The sequence below is a fragment of the Macaca fascicularis genome, chromosome 9 (genome assembly GCF_037993035.2).
Source record: "Macaca fascicularis isolate 582-1 chromosome 9, T2T-MFA8v1.1".
Classification (NCBI taxonomy): domain Eukaryota; kingdom Metazoa; phylum Chordata; class Mammalia; order Primates; family Cercopithecidae; genus Macaca; species Macaca fascicularis.
This window is the reverse complement of record NC_088383.1, coordinates 78514629-78542356: the sequence shown is the minus strand read 5'-3', so window position 1 is coordinate 78542356 and position 27728 is coordinate 78514629. Positions and strand designations below refer to the sequence as shown.

At 37.2% G+C, this 27728-nt stretch overlaps 1 protein-coding gene and 1 long non-coding RNA gene across 37 annotated transcripts in view; one reads left to right on the top strand and one right to left on the bottom strand.

The window, feature by feature from the left end:
- HERC4 (HECT and RLD domain containing E3 ubiquitin protein ligase 4) overlaps positions 1-27728 on the bottom strand; it is a 154157-nt gene that overhangs the window by 103746 nt on the left and 22683 nt on the right. For 30 of the 36 annotated variants that reach the window (XR_012417880.1, XR_012417885.1, XR_012417881.1 and 27 more), the window contains 4 exons: positions 19644-19803; positions 12344-12420; positions 8231-8452; positions 6709-6800 (listed from right to left, as the gene is read on the bottom strand). Coding sequence is in view for 21 of the 36 variants with exons in the window: in XM_074001988.1 (XP_073858089.1) it covers positions 6709-6800; positions 8231-8452; positions 12344-12420; positions 19644-19803 (551 nt within the window). In the remaining 15 variants the exon portion in view is untranslated. Of the gene's footprint in view, positions 1-2852; positions 2930-6708; positions 7737-8084; positions 8453-12343; positions 12421-19643; positions 19804-27728 lie in introns of those variants that run through there. The other 6 variants (XM_074001996.1, XM_074001997.1, XM_074001992.1 and 3 more) reach the window with 4 other exon arrangements.
- LOC135965136 (uncharacterized) lies at positions 4270-5704 on the top strand. Its single transcript, XR_010578002.2, has 2 exons — positions 4270-5405; positions 5484-5704. It is a non-coding gene; the product is annotated as an uncharacterized lncRNA (long non-coding RNA).

Genomic DNA, 27728 nt, shown 5'->3' with positions numbered 1-27728 from the left:
CTAAAAATGGTATCTTCACTTTTCAAGGTAGTTACTGCCTTACATAGATGCGCTGCAAAAAGAGTACATGTAACCAGAGTGCATAAATATAGCAATTTTTATTTACTTATTTATTTTTTCAGACAGGGTCTTGCTCTATCACCCAGGCTTGAGTGCAGTGGCATAATCACAACTCACTGCAGCCTCAACCTCTTGGAGTCAGGTGATCCTCCCACCTCAGCCTCCTAAGTAGCTGGGAGTACAGGCATGCACCACCAAGTCTGACTATTTTTTTACTTTTTTGTAGAGATGGGGTTTTCCTGTGTTGCCCAGGCTGTTCTCGAACTCCTGGGCTCAAGCGATCCTCTTGCCTTGGCCTCCTGAAGTGCTGAGATTATAGGCATGAGCCACTGTGCGTGGCCTTATAGCAATTTTTAGCATACAGTTACTACAATATACAGATGTCATTTAAAAAAAAAACTCATAAAAACATTTAACTAAAGCGGATCACTTGAGGTCACTTGAGGTCAAGAGTTTGAGACTAGCCTGGCCAACATGGCAAAACCCTGTCTCTACTAAAAATACAAAAATTAGGGCCAGGCGTGGTGGCTCACACCTGTAATCCCAGTACTTTGGGAGGCCGAGGCAGGCAGATCATGAGGTCAGGAGATCGAGACCATTCTGGCTAACAAGGTGAAACCCCGTCGCTGCTAAAAATACAAAAAGTTAGCCATGCATGGTGGCACGGACCTGGAGTCCCAGTTACTCGGGAGGCTGAGGCAGGAGAATTGCTTGTACCCAGGAGGCAGAGTTTGCAGTGAGCCAAGATTACGCCACTGCACTCCAGCCTGGGCGACAGAGAAAGACTCCATCTCAAAAAAAAAAAAAAATTAGTTAGGTGTGGTGGTGGGCGCCTGTAGTTCCATCTACTTTGGACGCTGAGGCAGAAGGATCGCTTGAACCCAGGAGGCGCAGGTTGCCATGGGCCGAGATCATGCCACTCAACTGCAACCTGGGCGACAAACCGAGACTCTGTCACAAAACAAACAAACAAACAAAAAAACATATAACATATAACTAAATTAGAAGTTCTGTATTGGAAAAAAATCTGTGATAACACAATCACAATTAGTATTCTTCAGTTCAACTGCTTTTCTTCATAGTTGTAGCTATATATGCAACTTTATATCCTGCTTTCATCATTTAATAGCATTATTACATACTGTTATATAAGAACATTCATTTTTCTTGTTTTATCATAGAAAATTTCAAGCAAATACACAAAGGTAAAGAGAAAATATAGTAAATCACCATATAACCATCACTCAGTTTCAATAACTGGCAAAAGGTTGGTTATTTTGTTTCACTGGTGTCTCCCTTTCCCTTTTGGGGGTATTTTCAAACAAAACAAAAAACACTTGAGTACTTTAAAGCAAACTGTGGTCATCATATCATTTCACCCACAAATGTGTATGTATCTTCAACAGCATATATCTCTAAGAGATAAAAGTATATAACCGTAATACTATTATCACATTCACAAAATCAATAGCCATGTTTAAATCTTCCTGATTATTTTATTGCATCATGTCACAAAGCATATGTCTGCTTTGTTAGTGAAGTTAAAAATAAGTAAGTCAGGTGGGGCACGGTGGCTCACGCCTATAATCCCAGCACTTTGGGAGGCTGAGGCGGGTGGATCATTTGAGGTCAGGAGATTGAGACTAGCCTGGCCAACATGCCGAGACTTCGTCTCTACTAAAAATACAAAAATTAGCTGGGCATAGTGGTGTGCGCCTGTAATCCCAGCTACTCGGGAGGCTGAGGCAGAAGAATCACTTGAACCTAGGAGACGGAGGCCTGCAGTGAGCCAAGATCACACCACTGCACTCCAGCCTTGGCAACACAGTGAGATGCCATCTCAATTAAAAAAAAAAAAAAAAAAAAATATATATATATATATATATATAAAATAAAAATAAGTCAAAGAATGTCAGCCTGATACATCCCCATTAGGCTTAATGGTCTTTGCCTGGATCCATTATTTCATCAGGGAGTCTAAAATGGTGATTTTTCTAGTTTTATTATTTTTCCTACAGTTATGAACTGAAATTCTTCTATAAATAATTTGACTCATTAACTATTAAATTACCTAAAATGCAAATTGCAAATGAAAGGCAGAATACTTGATTCTTTCCCATTATTGACCAGTTAAAAAAAAAAAATGAGTGTTGTCCTAGCAACTTCCCAAGGTAAGCAATAAGTTTTGCTTATATTGATTTGCGGGAAGAGAAGATCATTACAAACTCATGAATTTTTTTTATAGATCTGATGTTTTCCATTTTTTGCAGTCATTATTTCTTCTCCATATCCAGTGAAAGCTCCTTCAGGTTGTTCTTCTGACAGGACCACAGTAATCTTTGCTTTTTTATAACACAAAATGCCCAAAAGTATTCTTATACATATTTTTTGTCCCAGACATGGGATCAGACTCTTTTCTAAGAAGCCCTGGTTCCTTTTAGTGGAAAATCTATAACAATCAAGGGATTATCATTGTGTCCAGATTATACATGGTTCATTACTTCTAGGACCTTTCAGTGGTTATGGCAAAAAAAAAACAAAAACAAAACAAAAAGCATATTCTTGGAGAAAAATAAAGAGTTCATACTAACACTTGCAATTCAAAGTAAAGATCACAAGGTTTTAACTTAATTCCTATAGTTTTACACCTATCTCTTTTCTCTTAAGTTGAAAATCATAGTTTATAACACAGTAAAATAACTACTTCTTTGCTTTCTCCTATGTATATGTAACATATTGGAAAAAAGATAATAGCAAATTTACTTCTAACAGTAAGACTACAGAATGCACACTTGTAATCCCAGCATTTTGGGAGGCTGAGGTGGGAGGCTCACTTGAAACCAGGAGTACCAGACCAGCCTAGGCAACAAAGCGAGACACCATCTCTACAAAAAATAAAATAAAATAAAAAATCAGCCAGGCACAGTGGCACATGCCTGTAGTTCTAGCTACTCAGGAGACTGAGGTGGAAGGACTGCTTGAGCCCAAGAATTTGGTCATAGCTTCAGTGCACTATGACTGTGCCACTGCACTCCAACTTGAGCAACAGAGTGAGACCCCCATCTCAGGGAAAAAAAAAGTTACAGAATGCAGTTTAAGGGCCAGGCACAGTGGCTCACGCCTGTAATCCTAGCATTTTGGGAGGCCAAGGTGGGTGGATTTCTTGAGGTCAGGAGTTCGAGACCAGTCTAGCCAACATGGTGAAACCCCATCTCTGCTAAAAATACAGAAAATTAGCTGGGCGTGGTGACGCATGCCTGTAGTCCCAGGTACTCAGGAGGTTGAGGCAGGAGAATCACTTGAACCCAAGAGGTGGAGGCTACAGTGGGCCAAGATCGCACCATTGTATTCTAGACTGGGTGACAGAGTGAGGCTCTGTCTCAAAAAAAAAGAAGAAAAAAAAAAAAAAAAGGAAAAGAATGCAGTTTAAGATTTCTTTGTGGATTCAGTTTATCCTTAGCGTATTTCCCCCAGTGATGTACAGCAAAATGCTGTATTTTAAAATCACCTAAAATAATTCTTTCTTGTGTAGTTGTGTCACCAACTTGTTAGTTTTCCATTTTTAAGGACTAATATGTATATAATTTACATATAATTTTTACATATATATATAAAACTTTGCCTTTTTTTTTTTTTTTTGAGACGGTTGCCTAGGCTGGAGTACAGTGGCACTGTCTCGGCTCACTGCAACCTCCGCCTCCCAGGTTCAAGCGATTCTCCTGCCTCAGCCTCCTGAGTATCTGGGATTACAGGTATCTGCCACCACGCCCACCTAATTTTTTGTATTTTTAGTAGAGACAGGGTTTCACCACGTTGGCCAGGATGGTCTCGAACTCCTGACCTCGTGATCCACCTGTCTCGGCCTCCCAAAGCACTGGGATTACAGGTGTAAGCCACTGCACCAAGCCATAATTTTGCTTTTTAATTACATGTAACAGTTTCTAGATTCCAAAGTAAAAAATTATAAGGCAAGGCACATTTGTTCTGCCTATTAATTTTAAATTATTGTGTTTTTAAAAACATACATGGCCAGGTGCAGTGGCTCACACCTGTAATCCCAGCACTCCGGGAGGCAAAGGCAGGTGGATCACTTAAGGTCAGGAGTTCAAGACCAGCCTAGCAAACATGATGAAACCACGTCTCTAAAAAAAAAATACAAAAAATAGCCAGGTGTGATGGCACATGCCTATAATCCCAGCTACTTGGGAGGCTGAAGCATGAGAATCGCTCGAACCCGGGAGGTGGAGGTTACAGTGAGCCAAGATCATACCACTGTACCCCAGCCTGGGAGACAGAGTTTTTGTTCAAAAACAAAAAGAAAAACAAACAAACATACATGGCATATGATGTATGTTCATATTTCGGTCCCTTTCTTACAAAAAGACAGCTGTTCCATACGCCTTGCTCTTTTCACTTAGCAATATATCATAGAAATCATTCCACAGCATAAGTATCTCATTCTGTTTTACACTTCACTGTACTTCGTTACAGGGATGTACTACAATTTAACTCATGGACATTTGGATCTCTCCTAGTCTTTTGCTATTAAAATGCTACAATAAATGGTCTTGTGCATACATAATTTCAAATCTTTGGGGTAGATTCCTAAAAGTGGGTCTGCTAAATCAAAATGTGTATTTGTATGTGACTTACATAATACATCTGCAAATAAACTTGAAAAAAAATGTGACATCTTTATGGAAGTATCCTCATATCTATAAACATGGCATGTCTTTCCATTTATTCTGTTTTTAAAAGTTAGTTTTAAAATCTTTCCTAATGCAGTTTTGCTACTGTAGGTTTTGTACAGAAGACTATTTCATAAAGCAATCTTAATCTATTTACTATTTCCAAGAAATTCTTCCAGAAAAGCAAGACATATGGATACAGAACATGTATTTTAACTTAAATCTAGGGAAAATAAAGTATTTTATTTTGGGGATATTTACAACTATCTAATTTTGTTAAAAATAATATACACCCAAAATTCCAATAAACAAATGTCACTAGCTACTATCTTCTGACAGAGGAATACAAAAGAGTAACAGAATTAGCATTTCTTAAAACTAAATAGACACAAAAAGTTACTTATCCTAGAACATTAGGATGAATGGTTATCTGAAAGGCTGAATCTGAAAAGCATTAACATTGTTAGCCTTTCTGCCATAAAATTAAGTTTTTGGAATTATATCACACATGGTATTTTTTATATTTTGATAAATTTCTTCCAAATACCAATAACAAAAAAGGACAAGTAAAATGTAAGACTTGCCAACAGGAATAAATAAGACTTCAGTGATTACATTTGTAATCTGAGCGCCAAAATCAATAAAATATGATATTAGGTTGGTGCAAAAGTAATTGTGGTTTTTACCATTAATGGCAAAAAAACGAAATTACTTTTGCACCAACCTAATAATAAGATTGGCAGGTATAATATTCCTTCCTTAATAAAGGCAAGTAATACAAAATACTTTAACTTTCATAATTGGTCATTGTATTTTTTAAAGTGCCTTGAGTTCATTATATTTGACAATAATGAAGAATAATTCTTGTCCTGCTAAAATTCCCAAGTAGAAATATAATGCAGAATTTTAAGCCTGATTAGAAGTTAATGCCTCTTTTTTTTTGAAATAAGGTCTCACTCTATCTCCCAGGCTGCAGTGCTGTGGTGTGATCTCAGCTCACTGCAAACTCCACCTCCTGGGTGCAACTGATTCTCCTGCCTCAGCCTCCCGAGTAGCAAGGATTATAGGTGCCTGCCGCTATGCCTAGCTAACTTTCGTATTTTTAGTAGAGACAGGGCTTCACCAAGTTGGCCAGGCTGGTCTTGAACTCCTGACCACAGGTGACCCACCTGCCTCAACCTCCTGAAGCGCTGGGATTACAGGCATGAGCCACCATGCCTAGACATTAATGTCTTTTTACCAATTTTATATACTATGTAAGACCAAAACAGATAAAGAAGTTTAACCAGTTTCTAACTTGACCAATGAAAAACTTGCAAATTCCTTTACATTAACATGACTGCAATAAATAATCCTCTGGTAAAGGTTAATTGAATGCTTTCATTTTCATCTAACTTCTAGTCACTCGAGAACTAAACAGTACTGATACTTAATTGGCACATACCCAAGACAGTGAGAGGTCAGAGTTAAAGCCATTGATAAAACTCTGATCAAAGCTCACTATAACTGCTTGCACAATACTTGGCCTATGAATAACAGACAGATTCATCTCCTCTATTGCTTGTATGAAGTATTTATAAGCCAAATGGAAACTACATTCAAATTAGGCTGAGCTACACAATATAAATGGGTTTGATACATGTATCATGGCAAGCCTAATGAACTAAAATGGAATAATTTTATTCAAAGTATGACTTAAGCAGCATTTCATATAAAGCTGAGAAATTCAGCAATATACTATTATTACATATAATAGTGTATCAATTCACATTTTATAACATAAAGTTGAAAAATTAGGTAAATTATTTTCAAGAATAATCTAAGTCTTTTTTCCCAGATAAATTATGTTTGAAATACCAATAATACTCAAGTTAAAACTTGAGAAAATATCATGAGAACATTCATTAATTATGAAAGAACCATGATGAGCAATAATAAAGAAGTTTTAAAAGTACAATACCTTGGTTAGTGCAGCAGTATGATCTTCTCCACAACAAATATAAACTATTTTCTGAGATCTTAGTGACTTTAGTAAATTAGGAACATACCTATCTGAAAATTCCAACAAGAGATGTTAATAATATTTTAAAAATTAAAACTCATCTAGATGTGTTTCCTCTACAGCTTCCCAAGCTCAGTAGATAGTTGTGAGTAAATAATTTTAACTATGATTCAATGATTTTGTAGTACAAGCTTCCTAAGTCGGGTTCCCAGGCCTATCCATACTATTGTGATAAAGGAGGGACTTAAAGAGTTAAGCGCTAAACAGCCAATATGCCAGTCTACGCAGGACTCAGCAATCAAGGAATTTCAAAATTATTTAACTGCTTCTAATTTTCCACATATACACATCATTCTTTATATTCACTTCATGATAGTTATACCAACAGGAGCCTACTTAAAAGCCTGGAAAAAAAAATGTACTTTAGGCTGTTTTGTAGCAGAAAAGATACATGATATCCTAATATGACATATTCTTCTTAGGAAAAACAAGGTATTCTTTCTTTGTTTGTCATTACTAATCGTTATCAGATTAACAACTCACTTTTGTCCATTTCAGTCATTACAATTATATTGAACTATAAGAAATTAGCTTTTGTAAGTCAAATACTGGCATTCAACTCAATGTAATCATGAAAATTAAGTTCCAAGATCCCAACTTGTTTCAATTTTAATTTTTTCAAATTCAAAATGTTTATTTTTAAGACTTTAGCATCAATGTTAAAAGTGAAGCCCAACCAAAGATTAATTTAATCCAAATCATTTAAATATTTCCTTGAAAAACTCAAAGATTAACACTTCATGTTACTTCCCCAGAATAATTTTACAGCTTCCTTCCACTAACAGTGGCCAACAGTGGATTAACAATTTGAAGTAATGTTTTTCAACTGTCTTTTAATAAACATCCAATACTAAAGATGTTGTCCAGATATACTTTTTATAGTTCTTTAATGAAAAAAGGATATTTTGTGTCTTCCCACTGCATTCCTCAAATGGAATTTTTTTTTTTTTTTTTTTTTTTTTTTTTTTTTTTTTTTTTTTTTTTTTTGTTGAGACGGAGTCTCGCTCTGTCGCCCGGGCTGGAGTGCAGTGGCCGGATCTCAGCTCCCTGCAAGCTCCGCCTCCCGGGTTTACGCCATTCTCCTGCCTCAGCCTCCCGTGTAGCTGGGACTACAGGCGCCCGCCACCTCGCCCGGCTAATTTTTTTTTTGTATTTTTAGTAGAGACGGGGTTTCACCGTGTTAGCCAGGATGGTCTTGATCTCCTGACCTCGTGATCCGCCCGTCTCGGCCTCCCAAAGTGCTGGGATTACAGGCTTGAGCCACCGCGCCCGGCCTCAAATGGAATTTTTAAATAACATCTTATCCCCACCTCTACACCAGGGAACATACATTTCTCTCTTATACTAAGAATCACTGATCTATCTCAAAAGATCATCTCTTTTAAAAAACACACTTAAACTATACATAATGAGAACCTACCATTTTCATCATTAAGACCTAGCTGACCAAACTTGTTGCGTCCCCATCCAAAGATAGCTCCAGAAAGTGTGAGTACAAAACTATGGGCTCCTCCTGCTGCAACTTGCATGAAAGGGATTCCAAGCAAAGACTTAATCAGCTGTGGTGAAGTTTGCTTTTTACAGTCAGTACCTAAACCCAATTGGCCATATTTATTCTGTCCCCAACAGAAGACTTCACTTGCTGTAAAACAATAACGGAAAAATTAACCATTTTTCTTATATGCAAAAAATTTAATTTGAAAATAATCATTTCATTTAAAATTTCATACAAAGAGTATTATTTTGGGACATTCTTCCTATCATCAAAATAATATAAATATTATTTTTAGCAATTATGCTTATTTTTCTTATATGAACATATACTACTACCTAGAAGAACATTCAGTATTAGTATACTTTAAGTTTGATTGACTACACAGAGGAACAGGTGAGTCATATAACAAGGAGTAATCTCATTTCCTTATGCTCCTCAACAGTCTCCTTTTAATATTCCTCAAGTCTCATTTTTATTCTGTAGTTTCTCCCAAGAGGTACTCATTCAAGCTCAAACTTCAGTAACTATCTGCTGATCACATTCAAAATTTTATCACTAGCCCAAACCTCTCCTGAGGAAAAAACCCACATAACCCATTGTTTGCCTGACATCTATACTTGGAAATTTCAAAGGAACTTCTAACTTAGGATGCCCCAAACTGAATTCATTACCCCCATCCTACTTCCCTGGACCTCTTTCCAGTGTTCCCCATTTTGGTAAATAACATCATAACTGACTCAGTAGCTACAATTATAAACCTAGGGAGTCTTCCTTAATACTCCTCTCTTTTTTTTTTTTTTAACTTCACAGATATCCAATCTATCATATATCACCAATTTATATACAGTTTTCTTTCTAAAGAAAAATACGGCAAATAGACCCATTCCTCACCATCTTAACTGATTCCTATAATAGCTTCCCCTGCCTGTCACTTTTGCTCCCATACTGCCATCGTATTTTGCAACTTTAGACATCCTTTTATTAAACTAACAACTGGCACTAAATAACTGATACACTAATAACTGAGTTTTTTAATTGAAATTACAAAACAGTACACACTTAAAAGTAAGCTTCCTTCCAAAAAAAATCAGAATCCTGGTTCCTCTTTCGAGAGACAGCCACTCTTTTTTTTTTTTTTTTTTGAGATGGAGTCTTGCTCTGTCGCCCAGGTTGGAGTGTAGTGGTGCAATCTTTGCTTGTTGCAACCTCCATCTCCCAGGTTCAAGTGATTCTCCTGCCTCAGCCTCCTGAGCAGCTGGGATTACAGGCATGTGCCACCACATCTGGCTAATTTTTTTTTAATATTCTTAGCAGAGATAGAGTTTCACCATTTGGACAGGCTGGTCTTGAACTCCTGACCTAGCGACCCGCCCACCTCAGCCTCCCAAAGTGGTAGGATTACAGGCATGAGCCACCACACCCATCCTGAGACAACCACTCTCACCAATTACTGGTAAGTCCTTCAAAAAATGTTCTATGTGCATATAAACAGACATTTGTATACATGTATAGAGATACTGTAAAAATGCAGGTTTGATAATATTGCTCACCCCAAAAAATATATTTCAGTGCTTTCTCATTGCTCTTGGGATAAACACTTTAAACCAGGCCTATAAGATGCTGTATGATCTACCTATGTTTCCAATCTCTTCTCATATCAGTCTCTTCCCTCACTCGCTATACTCTAGCCATACTTGCCTTCCTTTATATTCTCCAATGGCCACTTCTCACACACTTGCTGTTCTCTCTACCTAAACCTTCTCCTCATCTTTGTCCAGTTCATTTCAACTCTCTCCCAGTAGGAACCTTCCTTCCCTGATCTCCTAGATTAGGTCTAGTACCTCTGCTGTATGTTCTAAATACCCTGAAGTTTTTCTTTATAGCCCTTACCATAGTATCTAACTATATCATTATTTGAACGACTATATCACGAGGGCTAGTAAGTAGTATACTGCTTATTACTGTATGCTGTAGTATGCCTAGTTCATACTAAGGGCTCTAAAAAATGTTTAGTGGCCGGGCACGGTAGCTCACGCCTGTAATCCCAGCACTTTGGGAGGTCAAGGCGGGAGGATCACGAGGTCAGGAGATAGAGACCAACATGGTGAAACCCTATCTCTACTAAAAAAAAAAATACAAAAAACTAGCAGGGCGTGGTGGCGGGCCCCTGTAGTCCCAGCTACTCGGGAGGCTGAGGCAGGAGAATGGCGTGAACCCAGAAGGCGGAGCTTGCAGTGAGCCGAGATCGCACTACTGCACTCCAGGCTGGGCGACAGAGCGAGATTCCATCACAAAAAAAAAAAAAAAAAAAAAAAAAAATTAACAAATGAATAACATATTGCCTACAGCATAAAGCTGAGTAAGCCAAAAAAAAAAAAAAAAGGTCAATATGAAACTGTCCTCAGTAAAACCTCTGAGTTTAAATTTATGTTAGATCCACCTACCAAAATATCAAAAGAGGAGTTGGCAAAACAACAAAGCATACACAGAGATTCCATGTTCCTAACTGCCTACAGAAGTCCAAGTTCCTTAATATGACATTTAAGGCCCTTTATAACAGATTTCTCTTTTTATTTCAGCCTAAACTGAAGTATGAGTATGTCTCCCATTCTCTCACAACACCCACATAAAACTACATGTCAAATACACCACTTTCTTAACTCTATGCCTTTACACTAGCATAACTCCCTTAGCCACTCAACGTTTCTCCTTGTCCTTCTCAGCATTTCTCCAATTATTAATTTAAAAAAAAATCTTTAAAGACTTGCATCAAATACTAATCCCCTCCTCCTTACTGTTACCAATTATATCAATTAGAAACAATTATATCATCACAGTATTTTACTTTTACCTTGTCAGAAATAATACATACTTTTTTCTGCCTCAAACTACAGTTATTTACTTGGACATCTGTCTCTTTCACTAGACTGTATGATCCCTAAACCTGTCTCTTAATTTATCGGTGCTTCCCCATGATTCTAGCTTAGTGTTTTATTTGTAGTAGGCTTCACTAAATAGTAACACTAAATAGTAACAACGGAGCAAATGGAACCTATTTCTTCTTTTTGTTTTTTTGAGACAGAGTCTCACTGTGTCACCCAGGCTGGAGTGTAGTGGCGCGATCTTGGCTCACTGCAACCTCCACCTCCTGGGTTCAAGCAATTTTCCTGCCTCAGCCTCCCAAGTAGCTGGGACTACAGGTGTGTGCCACCACGCCGGCTAATTTTTTGTATTTTTAGTAGAGAGAGGGTTTCACCATGTTGGCCAGGCTGGTCTCAAACTCCTGACCTCAGGTGATTCCCCCATCTCGGCCTCCCAAAGTGCCAGGATTATAGGCGTGAGCCACCTCACCCAGCAAACCTATTTATTTTAATGGTAAAAAACATACATATGGCAGATTCTTTACTAGCCCATATTCTAATCCTTAGCTAGAATACTAGTAAGTTAAATTGGTAAGAGAGGAATGCATACAAAGCTAATAAATATGATGTTTAGCCTTCTTTATTTCTATGCATAGAAAGTTCATCTATGAGATTAAATGAGATTGGGGAAGCAATCCTCTCCAGTTGCAGCTATGAAGAGTTTTTAACAGTTTAATAAACAGACACAAAAATCAATTTCATGTCTACATAATAAACAAAAAATGACGCCATTCACAACAAAAAATCAAATACCTAGGGGAAAGTCTAATCGAAGGTGTTTAAAACCTGTCCAGGTAAAACAAAATGCTAATGGAAAAAATTAAAGGGAGACTTAAATGGACAAATATACCGTGTTCTAGAATTGAAACGTTCAATATCCTTAATTGATTTATAGAGACAATGAAATTCCAATCAAATTCCTAGCTGTGTGTGTGTGTGTGTGTGTGTGTGTGTATACAGACTGACAAGTTAATTCTAAAAGTTACATGGAAATAAAAAGAATCAAGAACCAGGGTAATCTTGGAGAAAGATGAACGAAGTTGGAGAACTATATGCACAATAAAAAAAGTACCAAGTAATAAAACTGAAGAAAAATAAAATAAAAACTAATGCTTACCTTTAGAAAGTGCAAGTGAATGATAGTAACCACAAGCAACCTGTATAATCTGGATATCTGACAAACTTTTAATATTTCTAGAAAAGAAGAAGACAGATCAAGATCAGTTAATTCCATTTAACAAACTGATCTTGAATGCTATTTATGTTATTTATTGATGGACTACTATATGCATATAGGTCATATTATTTTTTTCATACAAGCCCAATTTTAGCATACCAAAAATTTATGCTAAAATCAGTAAACAAGAGCAAGATACAAAAAAATAAAGTTAAAAGGGGTGATAAGAACACATCTTGGAAAGACAGTATTTAAGCAAAGTGAGCTACGCTCATACCTCAAGTATTCCTCAGAGTGCTCTTATAATTCAGACATTTTCTTTCATTATAAAAAAGTGTTTTTAAATCAGCTTACAGTTAGAAACTTGGCAATACATCTGGAAAGCAAATGTACATTATCTAACTTGCCTAAAACTGGTATTTTGCCTAGTTTAATGTATGTTCTCCTTTATCAGGTTTCTTAAGAACCAACAGGGATTCTTATATGTTCTACCAACTCTCAAATTATGAAACCTATTCCTTACAAGCTATCCTTTTACTTTATGTCTAAATCAGGGACATTCAATTTTTTTACTCGGGAAATTTACTCAATTCACAGTTTTAACAATCACTACTAATATGTTAAGTCTTATTTTCTTCTCTTTTGTATTTTGTCCTTATACTTTTGTAATTTCTTTCCCCTCTTTCCTGAGTTTTGTTTTACCACCACACAATTTTAAAGGCTCATTTTTAAAACATTACAAAAATCAATTAACTTTGTATGTACATCAACCATCCCAGCATCTCCATAGGTTCTTTCCCTTTGCCTGGTCATGTTACTGTTTTTCCTGAATGAATGTTTTCAAGGAAAAAAAAGGGGGACGCCGGATACGGATTACAGGTGGGTCACTATAATCCCAGCACTTTTGGAGACCGAGATGGGCAGATCACTTGAGGTCAGTCAGGAGTTTGAGACCAGCCTGGCCAACCTGGTGAAACCCTGCCTCTACTGAAAATACAAAAAAAAAAAAAAAAAAAAAAAATCAGCCACGTGTGGTGGCACACTGTAGTCCCAGCTACTCGGGAAGCTGAGGCAGGAAAATCACTTGGACCCGGGGAAGCAGAGGCTGCGGTAAGCCAAGATCACACCGTTGCACTCCAGACTGGGTGACAGAGTAAGACCCTGTCTCAAAAAAAAAAAAAAAAAAGAAAAAAAAGAAAAAAACGGGGGGATAGGGAGGTACACAATATGTTTCTTATTTCCCTTTACCTGATACTGTCACCTGACCTGATTCTGCCATAAGAGAGTCCGGAGCATATTCTGACCACAGAGTCGACACACATGATTTTCGGGAGGCAGCTTCAGCAAATCAAATTTTGAGCAGGAAAAAGGAGAGTTACTCTAATTCCATATTATTGTATTAAAAATATTTTTATTTAGTGGAGTTATGCTCTTAACTACGAAACTTGAGAATTGTACTGCTACAATTTATCAGAATCCAACAAATTAGCAGGATCCAATGCACCTTCAAATTTTCACTTAACAAAATGCCATTTCTTTGAAATAGCAAAATCAAACACTGGAAATGCAAACAGAGGAAGGAATAAAAAATATATGAACATACATAACTATGCTCAAATTACTAAACATTTACTGTTATTGCTTATGTGTACTAGGCAGATGATACACTGACCTGTTCAGCATATTAAGTATTTTAGGGAAAAAAACACTATTCCGGGTATCAAGCACAATTTTGCAAAAGAAACATTTCAAAATACTACATTCTCACAGTACTCTATGTTTCTTCCTTCATAGCATTTATCGCTACTAACTACTAGGGTACCTATTCATTGAATATTTGTCTCCTCTGCTAAACAGTAAGTTCTGTGAAGGCAAACCATGTGTCTTACACCCATGATAATGCCTGGCACCTGCTATAGTGCCGAATTAATAATATGTAATGAATAAACTGTTAAAGGATAAATAAATTTGTAAGGTCTTGGAGGCTTCAGTATTAGTCACAAATTTTGCCAAAAATCTTCTAAATTTGCATAGCAATTTATATTCAGTTACTCTCCTTTCCAAAATACTAACATAAGGCTTGTAATACATATAAATGCTAATATCTTTTGCCATTATCTACTACAGAGACCAGGAAATATATTCTTCTGTGTCATTACTGTGTTAAAGAAAAAACTATCCCCTTTCATCTTCATATAAATGTATTAATACCCTGAAGAATGGGGAGATACTGGCTTTGTTTTCTTTGTTTTAGCTTTCAGAAATTAAAAAATATTGTGAATGGTAAAACAAAGTTCCCATGTTCCATTTTTCCTAAAGAGATAAATTAGAATATAATTAAATTTTTTAGAATTCATCAAAAGTAATCCCCTTTGTCACATAAAAAAGATAATGTGTTTAATCATTTTTAATTTTTGAAGATTGGAATACACTGAACAGAAAAGCAAAAGAAAGGCTGGGCGCGGTGGCTCAAACCTGTAATCCCAGCACTTTGGGAGGCTGAGGCGGGCGGATCATAAGGTCAGGAGGTCAAGACCAGCCTGGACAATATGGTGAAACTCCATCCCTACTAAAAATGCAAAAATTAACTGGGCATGGTGGCGGGTGCCTGTAGTCCCAGCTACTTGGGAGGCTGAGGTAGGAGAATGGCTTGAACCCAGGAGGCGGAGGTTGCAGTGAGCCCAGATTGCACCACTGCACTCCTGCCTGGGCGACAGAGTGAAATTTCGTCTCAAAAAAAAAAAAGGAAAAGAAGCCAGAATAAATTTTGGAAATTAAAAATATATATATATATATACACACACACACACGCATTGGAAATCAAATTTATACATCCTTCCTTTGGGACTCTGCTAAAGCATATTAATTATGGAATGTGTACACTATTATATTCTTCTGTTTTTCCAACTTAACGCGTAGTGGCAATACAGGCAGAAATCAGGCATTGCTAGTTATGATTCTGAAGACAAAATTCCAACCACTAATGTTAACGATTAGTAAACAGTTTATAATATGTAATCAAACATTTGAGGAGCTAAAGTATTAAATATTTTGCCAATTAAACACAATTAACAATTTTCTATTTTCCAGTTAAGCCACAACTTTCCTAGTTATTTCAGAAAAATCTTAACACCAACTCATTTCAATTTTGAAAAATTTATCTCAGAACAGGGGAGTTGATTAAAAAAAAAAAATGAAAAATTTAGACTAACAACGGATCTAGTCTATACCATTAAAAACTACTCTTTTTCTTTTTAATCTATAATGTTCCAAATTTTCAGATGCTAAAATTAGGCAGGAATTGTAATATATTTTAAAATGAATAACAAGAAAATAAATTGTATTTGTGACCAAGCCAATAATTCAAATATGTTTAGTTTGTATAGTCCAGAAATTGCTGTACTCACAAAAATAATAATCTTATACTATCTTGCCATAATTTCTTAATGCATATGTCCAAGAAGCAGAACTTTTAGAAGATAGACTACATCTTTATTGCCAACAATTATTTTTCTGAAGTCTGTGTGCAAAGTTATGTATTTCCACTTACATTAAACTAAGATAATAAAATTTGGGTTAATTTTTTTTAAATAAAAAGGTGTAATATATATTCTACATTAAAATCTAGCCAGAAATGCAGGTCTACAGACACTATTTAAAATACCTGGTCTTTCCCAAAGTAGTGACTTCAAAACAAAACAAAATTAGAAGTAGGAAAGAATTCATTATCAAACTAATTAGTTTCAGTTATATCCTATTATTATTTTCACATTCTTCTTTAATATTATCCATCCATTGGCATAAAAAATGGATTTTGTTGTCACAAAAGTATAACCTAATGTGAATCTTCACTTTTCTGATTACTCTTTTTTTTAAAATTTTTTTGAGATGGAGTCTCGCTCTGTCGCCCAGGCTAGAATGCAATGGCGCAATCTCAGCTCACTGCAACTTCGGCCTCCCAGGTTCAAGCAATTCTCTGCCTCAGCCTCCCGAGCAGCTGGGATTACAGGCACCTGCCTGGCTAATTTTTTGTATTTTTAGTAGAGACGGGGTTTCACCATCTTGGCAAGGCTGGTCTTGAACTCCTGACCTTGTGGTCCACCCACCTCGGCCTCCCGAAGTGCTGGGATTACAGGTGTGAGCCACCACACCCAGCCTATTCTGATTACTCTTACGAAAATCTATAAACACTAGGCAGAACACAGTGGCTCACGCCTGTAATCCCAACACTTTGGGAGGCCAAAGCCAGTGAATCCCTTGAGTCCAGGAATTCAAGACCAGCCTGGGCAACATGGTGAAACTCCGTCTCTACAAAAAATACAAAAATTGGCCAAGCATAGTGGTACATGCCTGTAGTCCCACCTACTAGGGAGGCTGTGATGGGAGGATGACTTGAGTCCAGGAGGTCGAGGCTGCAGTGAGCTGTGAGCATGCCACTACAAACCAGCCTGGGTGACATAGTGAGACCCTGTCTCAAAAAACAAACAAAAATCTATAAACACCTTACATCTAAAGAATGATTTGGTACTGAAATTAAAACTAAAACTCACTTGGCACTCTTCCTTTTATAAAAATACATTTCCACTGAAATACTAAATGGCCCTTTAAAACCTGATAATATCAGTAAAAACTATGTATATGTTACAACAAATCAGATCAAGCCATCAAATTTTGAAAAATTGAGAAGGATGAAAAGCAGAAATACCTTAACATACAGCTTAAAGTTAATACAGATGTTGAACACATACAAAAATAAAGATGTTTAAACCAAAGAACTCAAGTAAATTCTCTTTCAGGTCCCCATCCAGGTTCATAGTTATTATTGGACAACCCTCATATAAATTTTGTAAATAATAAAATTCTCTCCTTATAATTAACTTTCTTTTCATTTATTATTTACCTATGTATTACTGGCTAAAATCCCTTAAAGGTGAACATCAACAAAAATTTAAGTATGAGAATCATCAGACTGGTAGAGTAAAAATAAAGGAAACTAGAAAATTTTGCCATGAATCATGGTTTTGAGAATACAGACTTAGAAGATCTAACATACAAATATCTTTTCATCCTAAAAACACAGTTTTTTTAATCTTTTTTTTTTTTTTTTTTTGAGATGGAGTCTCGCTCTGTCGCCCAGGCTGGAGTGCAGTGGCACGATCTTGGCTCATTGAAAGCTCCGCCTTCCGGGTTCATGCCATACTCCTGCCTCAGCCTCCCGCGGAGCTGGGACTACAGGCGCCTGCCACCATGCCCAGCTAATTTTTTGTATTTTGAGTAGAGACAGTGTTTCACCATGTTAGCCAGGGTGGTCTCAAACTCCTGACCTCGTGATCCACCCTGCTCGGCCTCCAAAAGTGCTGAGATTACAGGCGTGAGCCACTGCACCCAGCCTAAAATCTTAAATTTAAAATCCTGTTCTATAAGAATTACTTGTGAGAAGAAATAAAAAGAGTAGAGGGTGGGTCAAATGTGAGGTCATTATGCTTTTATGAATGCTTTAACTTAAGAAAAAAATTTTTTTTTCTCCCAAAAGTTCCATCATTAAGAGGAATCAAAAGCACACTGGGAATTGTGTGCATTAATGCAGAAGAAACAAAGGGTAAGCAAATTGGGGAGTTTTGTGGAATTTGGTTATAAGTTCAATTAAAAAAATGAAAGTCTCAACAGATAGTTCATTATTAACATGATATAACATGTCAAATTAAGAGTTCCTATGCTCCATTTTCTTATTCTAGTAGTTACATCCTCATTCTCAAACCAAAACAAACTTTATCAATGTTAAAAACAAAATACATAAAGATGTGTAGAAAAATGTCATCTGCAGTAAATCTAAAATTAACTTAAGAATACTTTGGTTCCAGCTGGGCAAAGTGGCTCACGCCTGTAATCACAGCACTCTGGGAGGCTGAGGTGGGCAGATCACCTTAGGTCTGGAGTTCGAGACCACCCTGACCAACATGGAGAAACCCCGTCTCTACTAAAAAAAATACAAAATTAGCCAGGTGTGGTGGCGCATGCCTGTAATCCCAGCTACTCAGGAGGCTGAGGCAGGAAAACTGCTTGAACCCGGGAGGCGGAGGTTGTGGTGAGCCAAGATCGCGCCACTCCACTCCAGCTTGGGCAACAAAAGCAAAATTCTGTCTTTAAAAAAAAAAAACCTTGGTCCCAGTATAGTTCTTTTATCCCTACAACTATTACTAGGAAAAAGAACAAAAGAGTTTAAAGAGGTCAGAATTTGTATAAATTTTAAAACTAAGTATGAGTTAATGTATTATTTATGTATATAAAATAAACTGAATACTTTTCTTTAAATCTGTATATTCTTCACCTACGTAATTCATGCTGTTGGAGTTTTTAATATTAAAACAATGATTAGCCAGGCATGGTGACTCATGTCTGTAATCCCAGTACTTTGGGAGGCCAAAGTGGGCAAATCTTGAAGTCAGGAGTTCGAGACCAGCCTGGCCAACATGATGAAACCCCATCTCTACTAAAAATACAAAAAATTAGCCAGATGTGGTGGCGGGAGCCTGTAATCCCAGCTACTCGGGAGGCTGAGGCAGGTGAATGGCTTGAAACCGAGAGGCAGAGGTTGCAGTGAGCCGAGATCACACCATTGCACTCCAGCCCGGACAACAGTGTGAGACTCCGTCTCAAAAACAAACAAACAAAAAATGATTATGCCCTCTGTAACTGTGTAAGACTAAAACATGGATGAGGCACTGCTTATTTTTTAATTGTGAAATAATTATATGATGAATTAATTAAATCGTGGTCACTGCTATGTAAAAAGTGGAAACTGACTACATTCTTTTTACAGTAAGCACGTTAGACTTCTATACTCAACAGAAACAATAAAGACTAAAAAAAGACAAGTTAGTGAAAAACATTCAACAAATCAATAATTTAATAAATATTTCAATAGCAGGAATACTCAAGATAGTTGTTTAAATTAGTCTAACCGACTAAAAGAATTTGTAATGAAGTATTCCCTATTCCTTTTTTATTTACAAACATAAATTCTATTGATTATAGAGAAAATATAGAGTATATAAAAATAGCAAACCAATCAATAGCTCAACTAACATCATAAGCAAGAACCAAACTCTTATCAAAGGACTCAAAGGGGAGAAATAATGAGATGTCAACTCTTACATGCCCAAAGATAAGCAGAATGACATAGATTAATAAATTTATTTTAAAAGATTGTTAAGGACCTCTTTCTGGTCACCTTTGTTACCTGGGTACTCTGATGCATTCCTCTGATCCTAGCAGGCCAAGCTGTCCATCAGAATCGAGACCCCAAGCATACACCTGGCCTTTGTCATTTAGCGCTAACGTATGAGCTTCTCCACATGAAACAGCTACGATATTTTGGGCATCCAGGGCAACAACCTGCTCTACAGAAATCAAGAAAAGAGATATTGCATTCTAGTACAGAAATCAAGGAAAAAGATAACTGCATTCTAGTTTTGAATTTCCAATAAGAACAAAACACATTCTTCATTTTATACAAACAAGCTAAAGAAATGCTTAAACATAATGCTAGATATAACCAGTTATTTTAAACTATTCAACAAACATGTTCCATACGTAATTCTCATTGTGGTAAACCACAGATAAATATATTACAGGGCAAAATCAACTCAGAATATTAAGTGACCTGAACATTTTCATGAAGAAGTTAAGGGCTTATAAAGATTCTCTCAGAATGTACCTTCTATTCAAATCTATTACTAATAAAAGAGTCCAGGTGGAAAAAAAAAAAGAAGAAGAAGAAGAAATCATTTAAATAACCTGGGCTGCTTGATTTTAACAATAAGATTATAACTGACACATATATTACAATGTATACGCTGCCATGAAGTGATTCTGAAATTAAGGATATAGGCCTGGTGTGCTGGCTCACACCCATAATACCAGCATTTTGGAGGCCAAGGAGGGCGGATCGCTTTAGGTCAGGAGTTCGAGACCAGCCTGGCCAAAATGATGTAACCCCGTCTCTACTAAAAATACAAAAATTAGCTGGGTGTGTGGTGGTGCACGCCTGTGATCCCAGCTATTCGGGAAAGGCTAAGGCAGGAGAATCGCTTGAGTCTGGGAGATGGAGGTTGCAGTAAGCTGAGATCATGCCACTGCAATCCAGCCTGGGTGACAAAGCCAGACCCTGTCTCAAGATAAAAAAAGGAAATTAAGGAAATAATCTGAATTAGCAATTTCTGAATGGAAAGCAAAATTTTTAAAGATCTCATAAATAAAGCATCTATTAGATATGGTGAGTAGAGAACTGAAAGGCTGTAAACCATGACTGACAGGGTTTCCATTTGTGGACTGCCAACTTAATACTAAAAGATATAAAAACTGCTTACGTGGTTAAAATATGTTCAAGTTTTAAATCAGAAATTAACTTAAAATACTGGCCCTACTACCAGTAGCCATCAATTGACAAATCAATAAGGAAAGTGAATTTGTTTCTCTTAGTCCTCAAGATGTGTTTGTCAGTTTTTTTTTTACTAGTACCACAAGTTTTTTAAAAGATGCCATTTAAAATTAACTTTATTTCAGCTTAATAAGAAAGCTATAATCATTGTCTTCAACAAACTAAAAGTCTTATGTTGAAAGCGGTTAAAACTGGATCAGGGTTTCTTCAGAGGCATAGTTTAGCTCAATTTACAAATACAGCTGTTCAATAACGAAACAGACTGAACCAAAGAGGCTAAAATTCCTATCGATACAGAAATTCAAATTGTATCTAAATTACTATCTTGCATTTTGGAGTGGGAAGTTAGCCCTAGATAGCCTCTAGTAACCTGCATAACTCTAATGATGTATTAAGTACTTACCTACTCCTGAAGCTTCCAGTACATGGAAGTTTATTACACTAATACCTCACTTTTTGTATAGCTTATAAAAAATTATTTTACAGAAACATACAAAAACAAAAAAGGAAAATAAGATATGACACTGTTCCCCCCCAAAAAAAGAAAAGAAAAAATACTTAGAAGTAAAGCATCATTTGTTTATATCAAAACATTCCCATAAACCTTAATTATGAAGAAGTAAATGTTTGAAAGATCTGTTATCTCTCACAGAGGTTCCAGAAAAAGTCAAGGTCTCTCCAGAACAATCCTCAAAGGAAGTAGCAGAAAATGACAGGATGACAAGGGGGGTAAGTAAGACTGCTTGGTTGGTTCAACAATAACAAATTAATAGCATCAGCTGTAAAGAAAGCAATGGTTGTAAAGTCAAAGGCACCAAATCGAAGAAACAAAGAAGCAATCATTTATATTCAACAGTTGTATTGTACACTTCTCGTGCTCCAAGCATGGACAGAGAGAGAATAAAACAAGCATCCTAGCCCTCAATGAGTTTATGACCTACGGAAAAACAGGTGAGATAAAGATTGTGACTAAATGCTAAGATAAACATATACAAAAAGCACTAAAAGAAAATGAGCTATTTATGTAAACCTTAAAAGGTAGTCCAGGCCAGGTAGTTCACGCCTGTAATCCCAGCACTTGCGGAAGCCAAAGTGGGAGGATCACTTGAACCCCGGAGTTTGAGACCAGCCTGGGCAACATAGTGAGACCTCGTCTCTACAAATAATTTTTTTTAAAAATTAGCCAAGCATGGTGGCATACACCTGTGGGGAGACAGAGGGGGAAGAATCACTTGAGCCCAGGCAGTTGAAGCTACGGTGAGCTGTGATCGTGCCACTGTATTCCTTCATGGGCCACAGAGTGAGACCGTGTCTCCAAAACAACAACAACAACAACAACAAACATGAAGAATTTTGGAAAACAGTGAAAACTAGCTGAGTCCTGAGAAGGAGATTCCATGTATCCATTTGAGGAAATTCAAGTTAATTGTTATAGCAAAACCAACAGCAAAGTCAAAAAACTGATGAAAAAAAGGAGGCAAAAAATATTATTCATCTCAGACAAAATACCATCCCCAGTTTTTATTGATTTCCTAGGGGAAAAAAAAAGGTCAGTAATTCACATGACAAGTGGGTAAGAGATGTGAACCAGAAGTTCAGAGAAAAAAAACAGAAATGGCCTGTAGAGAAATGCAAATTCAAACTACACTGAGAAGCCAATAATAGATTAGCTTAGAAAACTCATCAAGCTATACACGTATTTTCAATTTTGCACTTTCCCATATGGGTTAAGCTTCATTAAAAAATCTATCAGGAGAGTAAGAAGACAAGCCATAGTCCGGGGGAAAATATTTGCAAAAGATACAGCTGATAAAGTGTTAATCCAAAGTAAACAAAGAAAGCTTAAAACTGAATAACAACCCCATCAAAAAGTGGGCAAAGGATATGAACAGACATTTCTCAAAAGAAGACATTCATACAGCCAACAGACACATGAAAAAATGCTCATCATCACTGGCCATCAGAGAAATGCAAATCAAAACCACAATGAGATACCATCTCACACCAGTTAGAATGGCGATCATTAAAAAGTCAGGAAACAACAGGTGCTGGAGAGGATGTGGAGAAATAGGAACACTTTTACACTGTTGGTGGGATTGTAAACTAGTTCAACCATTATAGAAAACAGTATGGCGATTCCTCAAGGATCTAGAACTTGATGTACCATATGACCCAGCCATCCCATTACTGGGTATATACCCAAAGGATTATAAATTATGCTGCTATAAAGACACATGCATACGTATGTTTATTGCAGCACTATTCACAATAGCAAAGACTTGGAATCAACCCAAATGTCCATCAGTGACAGACTGGATTAAGAAAATGTGGCACATATACACCATGGAATACTATGCAGCCATAAAAAAGGATGAGTTTGTGTCCTTTGTAGGGACATGGATGCAGCTGGAAACCATCATTCTTAGCAAACTATCACAAGAACAGAAAACCAAACACCGCATGTTCTCACTCATAGGTGGGAACTGAACAATGAGATCACTTGGACTCAGGAAGGGGAACATCACACACCAGGGCCTATCATGGGGACGGGGGAGGGATTGCATTGGGAGTTATACCTGATGGAAATGACGAGTTGATGGGTGCAGCACACCAACATGGCACAAGTATACATACGTAACAAACCTGCACGTTATGCACATGTACCCTACAACTTAAAGTATAATAACAATAAATAAATTAAAAAAAAACAAAACAAAACTGAATAACAAGAAGAAAACAAACAATCCCATTTTAAAAACAGGTAAAAGACCAAAACTGACACCTCCTCAAGGAAGACACACAAATGGCAAGCAAGCATACAAACAGATGTTCAACTTATGTCTCCTGGGAATTACAACTTAAAAAAAAATACCACTATACACCTATTAGAACGGCCACAAGACAAAACACTGACACCACCAGATGCTGGCAAGGATGTGAAGCAACAGGAACTCTCCTTCATTGCTGGTGGGAATGCAAAATAGTACAGCCACTTTGGAAAACAGTTTGGCAGATTCTGACAAAACTAAATATACTCTTACTATATGACCCAATTCCTTGATAGTTACTCAAACACTTATGTCCACATAAACACCTGCACATGGTGGTTTTTTTTTTTTTTTTTTTTGAGACAGGGTCTCACTCTGTTGCCAGGCTGAAGTGCAGTGGCATAATCATGGCTCACTGCAGCCTCCCAGGCTCAAGCAATCTTCCCACCTCAGCCTCCAGAGTAGCTGGGACTATAAGCACAGGCCACCATACCCAGCTAATCTTTTAATTTCTTGTAGTGACAGGGTCTCACTATGTTGCCCAGGCTGGTCATGAACTCCTGGGTTCGAGCGATCTTCCCACCTCAGCCTCTCAAAGTGTTAGGATTTACAGGCATGAGCCACCATACCCAGCCCACATGGAAGTTTCCAGCAGTTTTATTTATAATTGCCAAAACCCAGAAGCACCCAAGACATCCTTTAGTAGGTGAATGGATAAACTGTGGTACATCCTGACAATGGAATATTTAGTGCTAAAAAGAAATGAGCTACCGAGCCATGAAAAGACATAGAGGAAATGTACTTAATACTTAGTAAAAAAAAGCCAATATGAAAAGGCTACAAACTATATGATCCCAACTATATGACAAGTTGGAAAAGGCACAATGATGGAGACAGTAAAATAATTAGTGGTTGCCAGGGGATAAAGGGAGGGAGGGATGAATAGGCAGAGAATAGGGGATTTTGAGGACAGTGAAACTATTCTGCCTGATATTACAATGATGGATACATGTCATTATACATTTGTTAAAATCCATTTAATGTGTAACACTAAAAATGAATGCTAAAGTAAACTATGGAATTTGGGTGATAATGATATGTCAGTGTAGATTCGTTGATTTTAACAAATATGCCATCATGCTGCAGGACATCCAGAAAGCTGGGGAAGTGGTGCATGGTGGGAGACAGGAAGTAGAAGGGAACTCTTTATTTTCTGCTCAGTTTTGCCCTGAACCTAAAAAACTGCTCTAAAAAGAAAGGGTATTTTTTAAATTTGTGTTTTAAAAAACCCACATACCAAGATATAATTTATTCACCTGATAAAAATCAAAAAGTTTGACAACAGTTCATGGGAGAAAAAGGCACTCTTGTACACTGTTTGTCTAAGAACAAAACAGTACAACCTCTATGAAGAGAAATGTGGCAATATCTAACAAAACCCACATGCATTCACCCTTCAGACCTAGCAATTCCAATTCCAGGAATCTGTCCTACAGATATACCTCTGTGTATGTGTACATATATATTTGCAGCACTATATACAATAGCAAAAGACTGGAAATTCTCCAGTATCCAAAAGATTCCATCTACACACTGAAATATTACGCTCTGCAATTTGAAAAAAATAAAGAAAGAAAAGAGGAAACTACACGTTGTTATGAAAAGATCCCCAGGGTATATTATCCAGTGGTGAAGAAAAAATGATAAGATGTGGAATAGTGTACGTGATTTGCTATTTTTTGTGTAAGAGGAAGAAGAAAACATATTCATATTTGCTAATATTGTATCTACATTTTAAAAACTTTGGAAAGATAGGTCGGGCACAGTGACTCACACCTGTAATCCCAGGACTTTGGGAGGCAAGGCCAGGAGTTAGACACCAGCCTGAGTGGAGGGTGTCTGTAATCTCAATATGAGAATTGCCTGAATCCAGGAGGCAGAGGTTGTAGCAAGCCAAGTTCACACCACTGCACTCCAGCACTCCAGCCTGGGTGACAGAGTGAGACTGTCTCAAAAAAAAAAAAAAAAAAAAACTTTGGAAAGATACACAAAAAACATATGAACAGGCACAGTGGCTCACGCCACCTAGCGCTTTGGGAGGCCAAGGTGGGAGGATGGCTTGAATCCAGGAGTTCGAGACCAGTCTTGGCAACATAATGAGACTCTATACCTACAAAAAAATTAAAAATTAGCCAGGCATGGTGGCAAATGCTTATAGTTTCCACTACTCAGGGAACTGAGGTGGGAGGATCTCTTGAGCCTAGGAGGTCAGGGCTACAGTGAGCCGTGATTGTGCCACTGCACTCCAGCCTGGGAGAGAGTGAGACTGTCTCAAAACAAAAAACAAACAAGGCCAGATGCAGTGGCTTATGCCTGTAATCCCAGTACTTTGGGAGGCTGAGGCAGGCAGATTGCTTGAGTCCAGGAGTTCAGGACCAGCCCGGACAACATGGCAAAACCCCATTTCCACTTAAAAAAAACAAAAAATTAACCATGTACACCTATAGTCCCAGCTACTTGGAAGGCTGAGATAGGAGAATCGCCTGATCCCGGGAGGCTGCGGCTGCAGTGACCAAGATTGTACCACTGCACTCCAGCCTGGGCAACTGAAGTGAGACCCTTTCTCAAAAACAAAAAAACAACTAACAAGCGTAGTTATTTAGAAGGGATATAGGCAGAGGGAACAATATAGCGTGGTCAAATGTAAGAGCTAAGCTTCTCAATGTATATTTAAATTGCTTTGATGTTTGAACCATGTGAATATACTGTCTTTTCAAAACAAACAATAAACAAAATGTAACTTAAAAAATACAAAAGAAACAGATCCTTAGAGTAAGTAGTTAACAGAATGTATTAAAACCATTGTTTTCATGTTTTCATTTTAAAACTAATCTGAGCTCTTTAATTTTTTTCAACATACTAAACACTAAAGATAATTTTGGTTCTTTCAGAATTTTAGCCCCATCCAATTATTGGGATACTAACTTTGAAAATGGATAATGACTTCAGCAATACATTATTATAAAAACACATGACTTGAGAATAATATTTAATAGTTGACTTTTCAGACATCAAATACACAAAACTGATAACTTCACTACAATTTTTAAAATATTATCTATTTTTTCCAAATGGCTCATCAAAATGAATAAACTCAACCATTTTTCCCCAGTATCCTAGAAAGTCATATCAATGGTTTGTTGAGACATTTTACATCCAAGTCAAATTCTGGTTGAATACTCAAATCAAGATGGCCTAAAAAGGGAGATAATGAATGACAAGCAAGAATGAAGAGAAATAAATGAATCCAACAAAACAAACAAAAAAATTCACTTACACAGCCTGGCCCAGTAATGCTCCATGTAAGAAAGGGATACAAAAAAAACTCATGCCAAATCCAACAGCAAACATTTATTGTTTACTATGTTCCAGGTACTGTGTACTATTAACTTTTTATCACCAAAATACATGCACCTTTAAAGGCCAATCACACAATTAGAAAACGGAGAGTTAAGGGGCATGAAACCACATCAATTGACGATAAGTAGAAAAACCCAAAGAAGACCCAAAAAAACAACAAAAAAACCTTGCCATGCAAGTCCATTAAAAAAATTATTGAATCCTTTGATAAATAAGGGTTAAAAGATGTTGAAATCACAAATGCTTGATGCTAAACTTGTTGGAAAGGTTTAATAACAGCATATAATCATTATAGTCAATAGTAATTAAGAAATAAAAAGCTATGTTATTTAAAAATATGAACACATACAGATAAAATATATGGCAAAATGTTAACACTTTTTTTGTTGTTTTTTTGAGACGGAGTCTCGCTCTGTCGCCCAGGCTGGAGCGCAGTGGCGCGCTCTCGGCTCACTGCAAACTCCGCCTCCTGGGTTCACCCCATTCTCCTGCCTCAGCCTCCCGAGTATCTGGGACTACAGGCGCCCGCCACCATGCCTGGCTTTTTTTTTTTTTTTTTGTATTTTTAGTAGAGACGGGGTTTCACCGTGTTAGCCAGGATGGTCTTAACCTCCTGACCTCGTGATCTGCCTGCCTTGGCCTCCCAAAGTGCTGGGATTACAGGCGTGAGCCACCGCGCCCGGCCAATGTTAACACT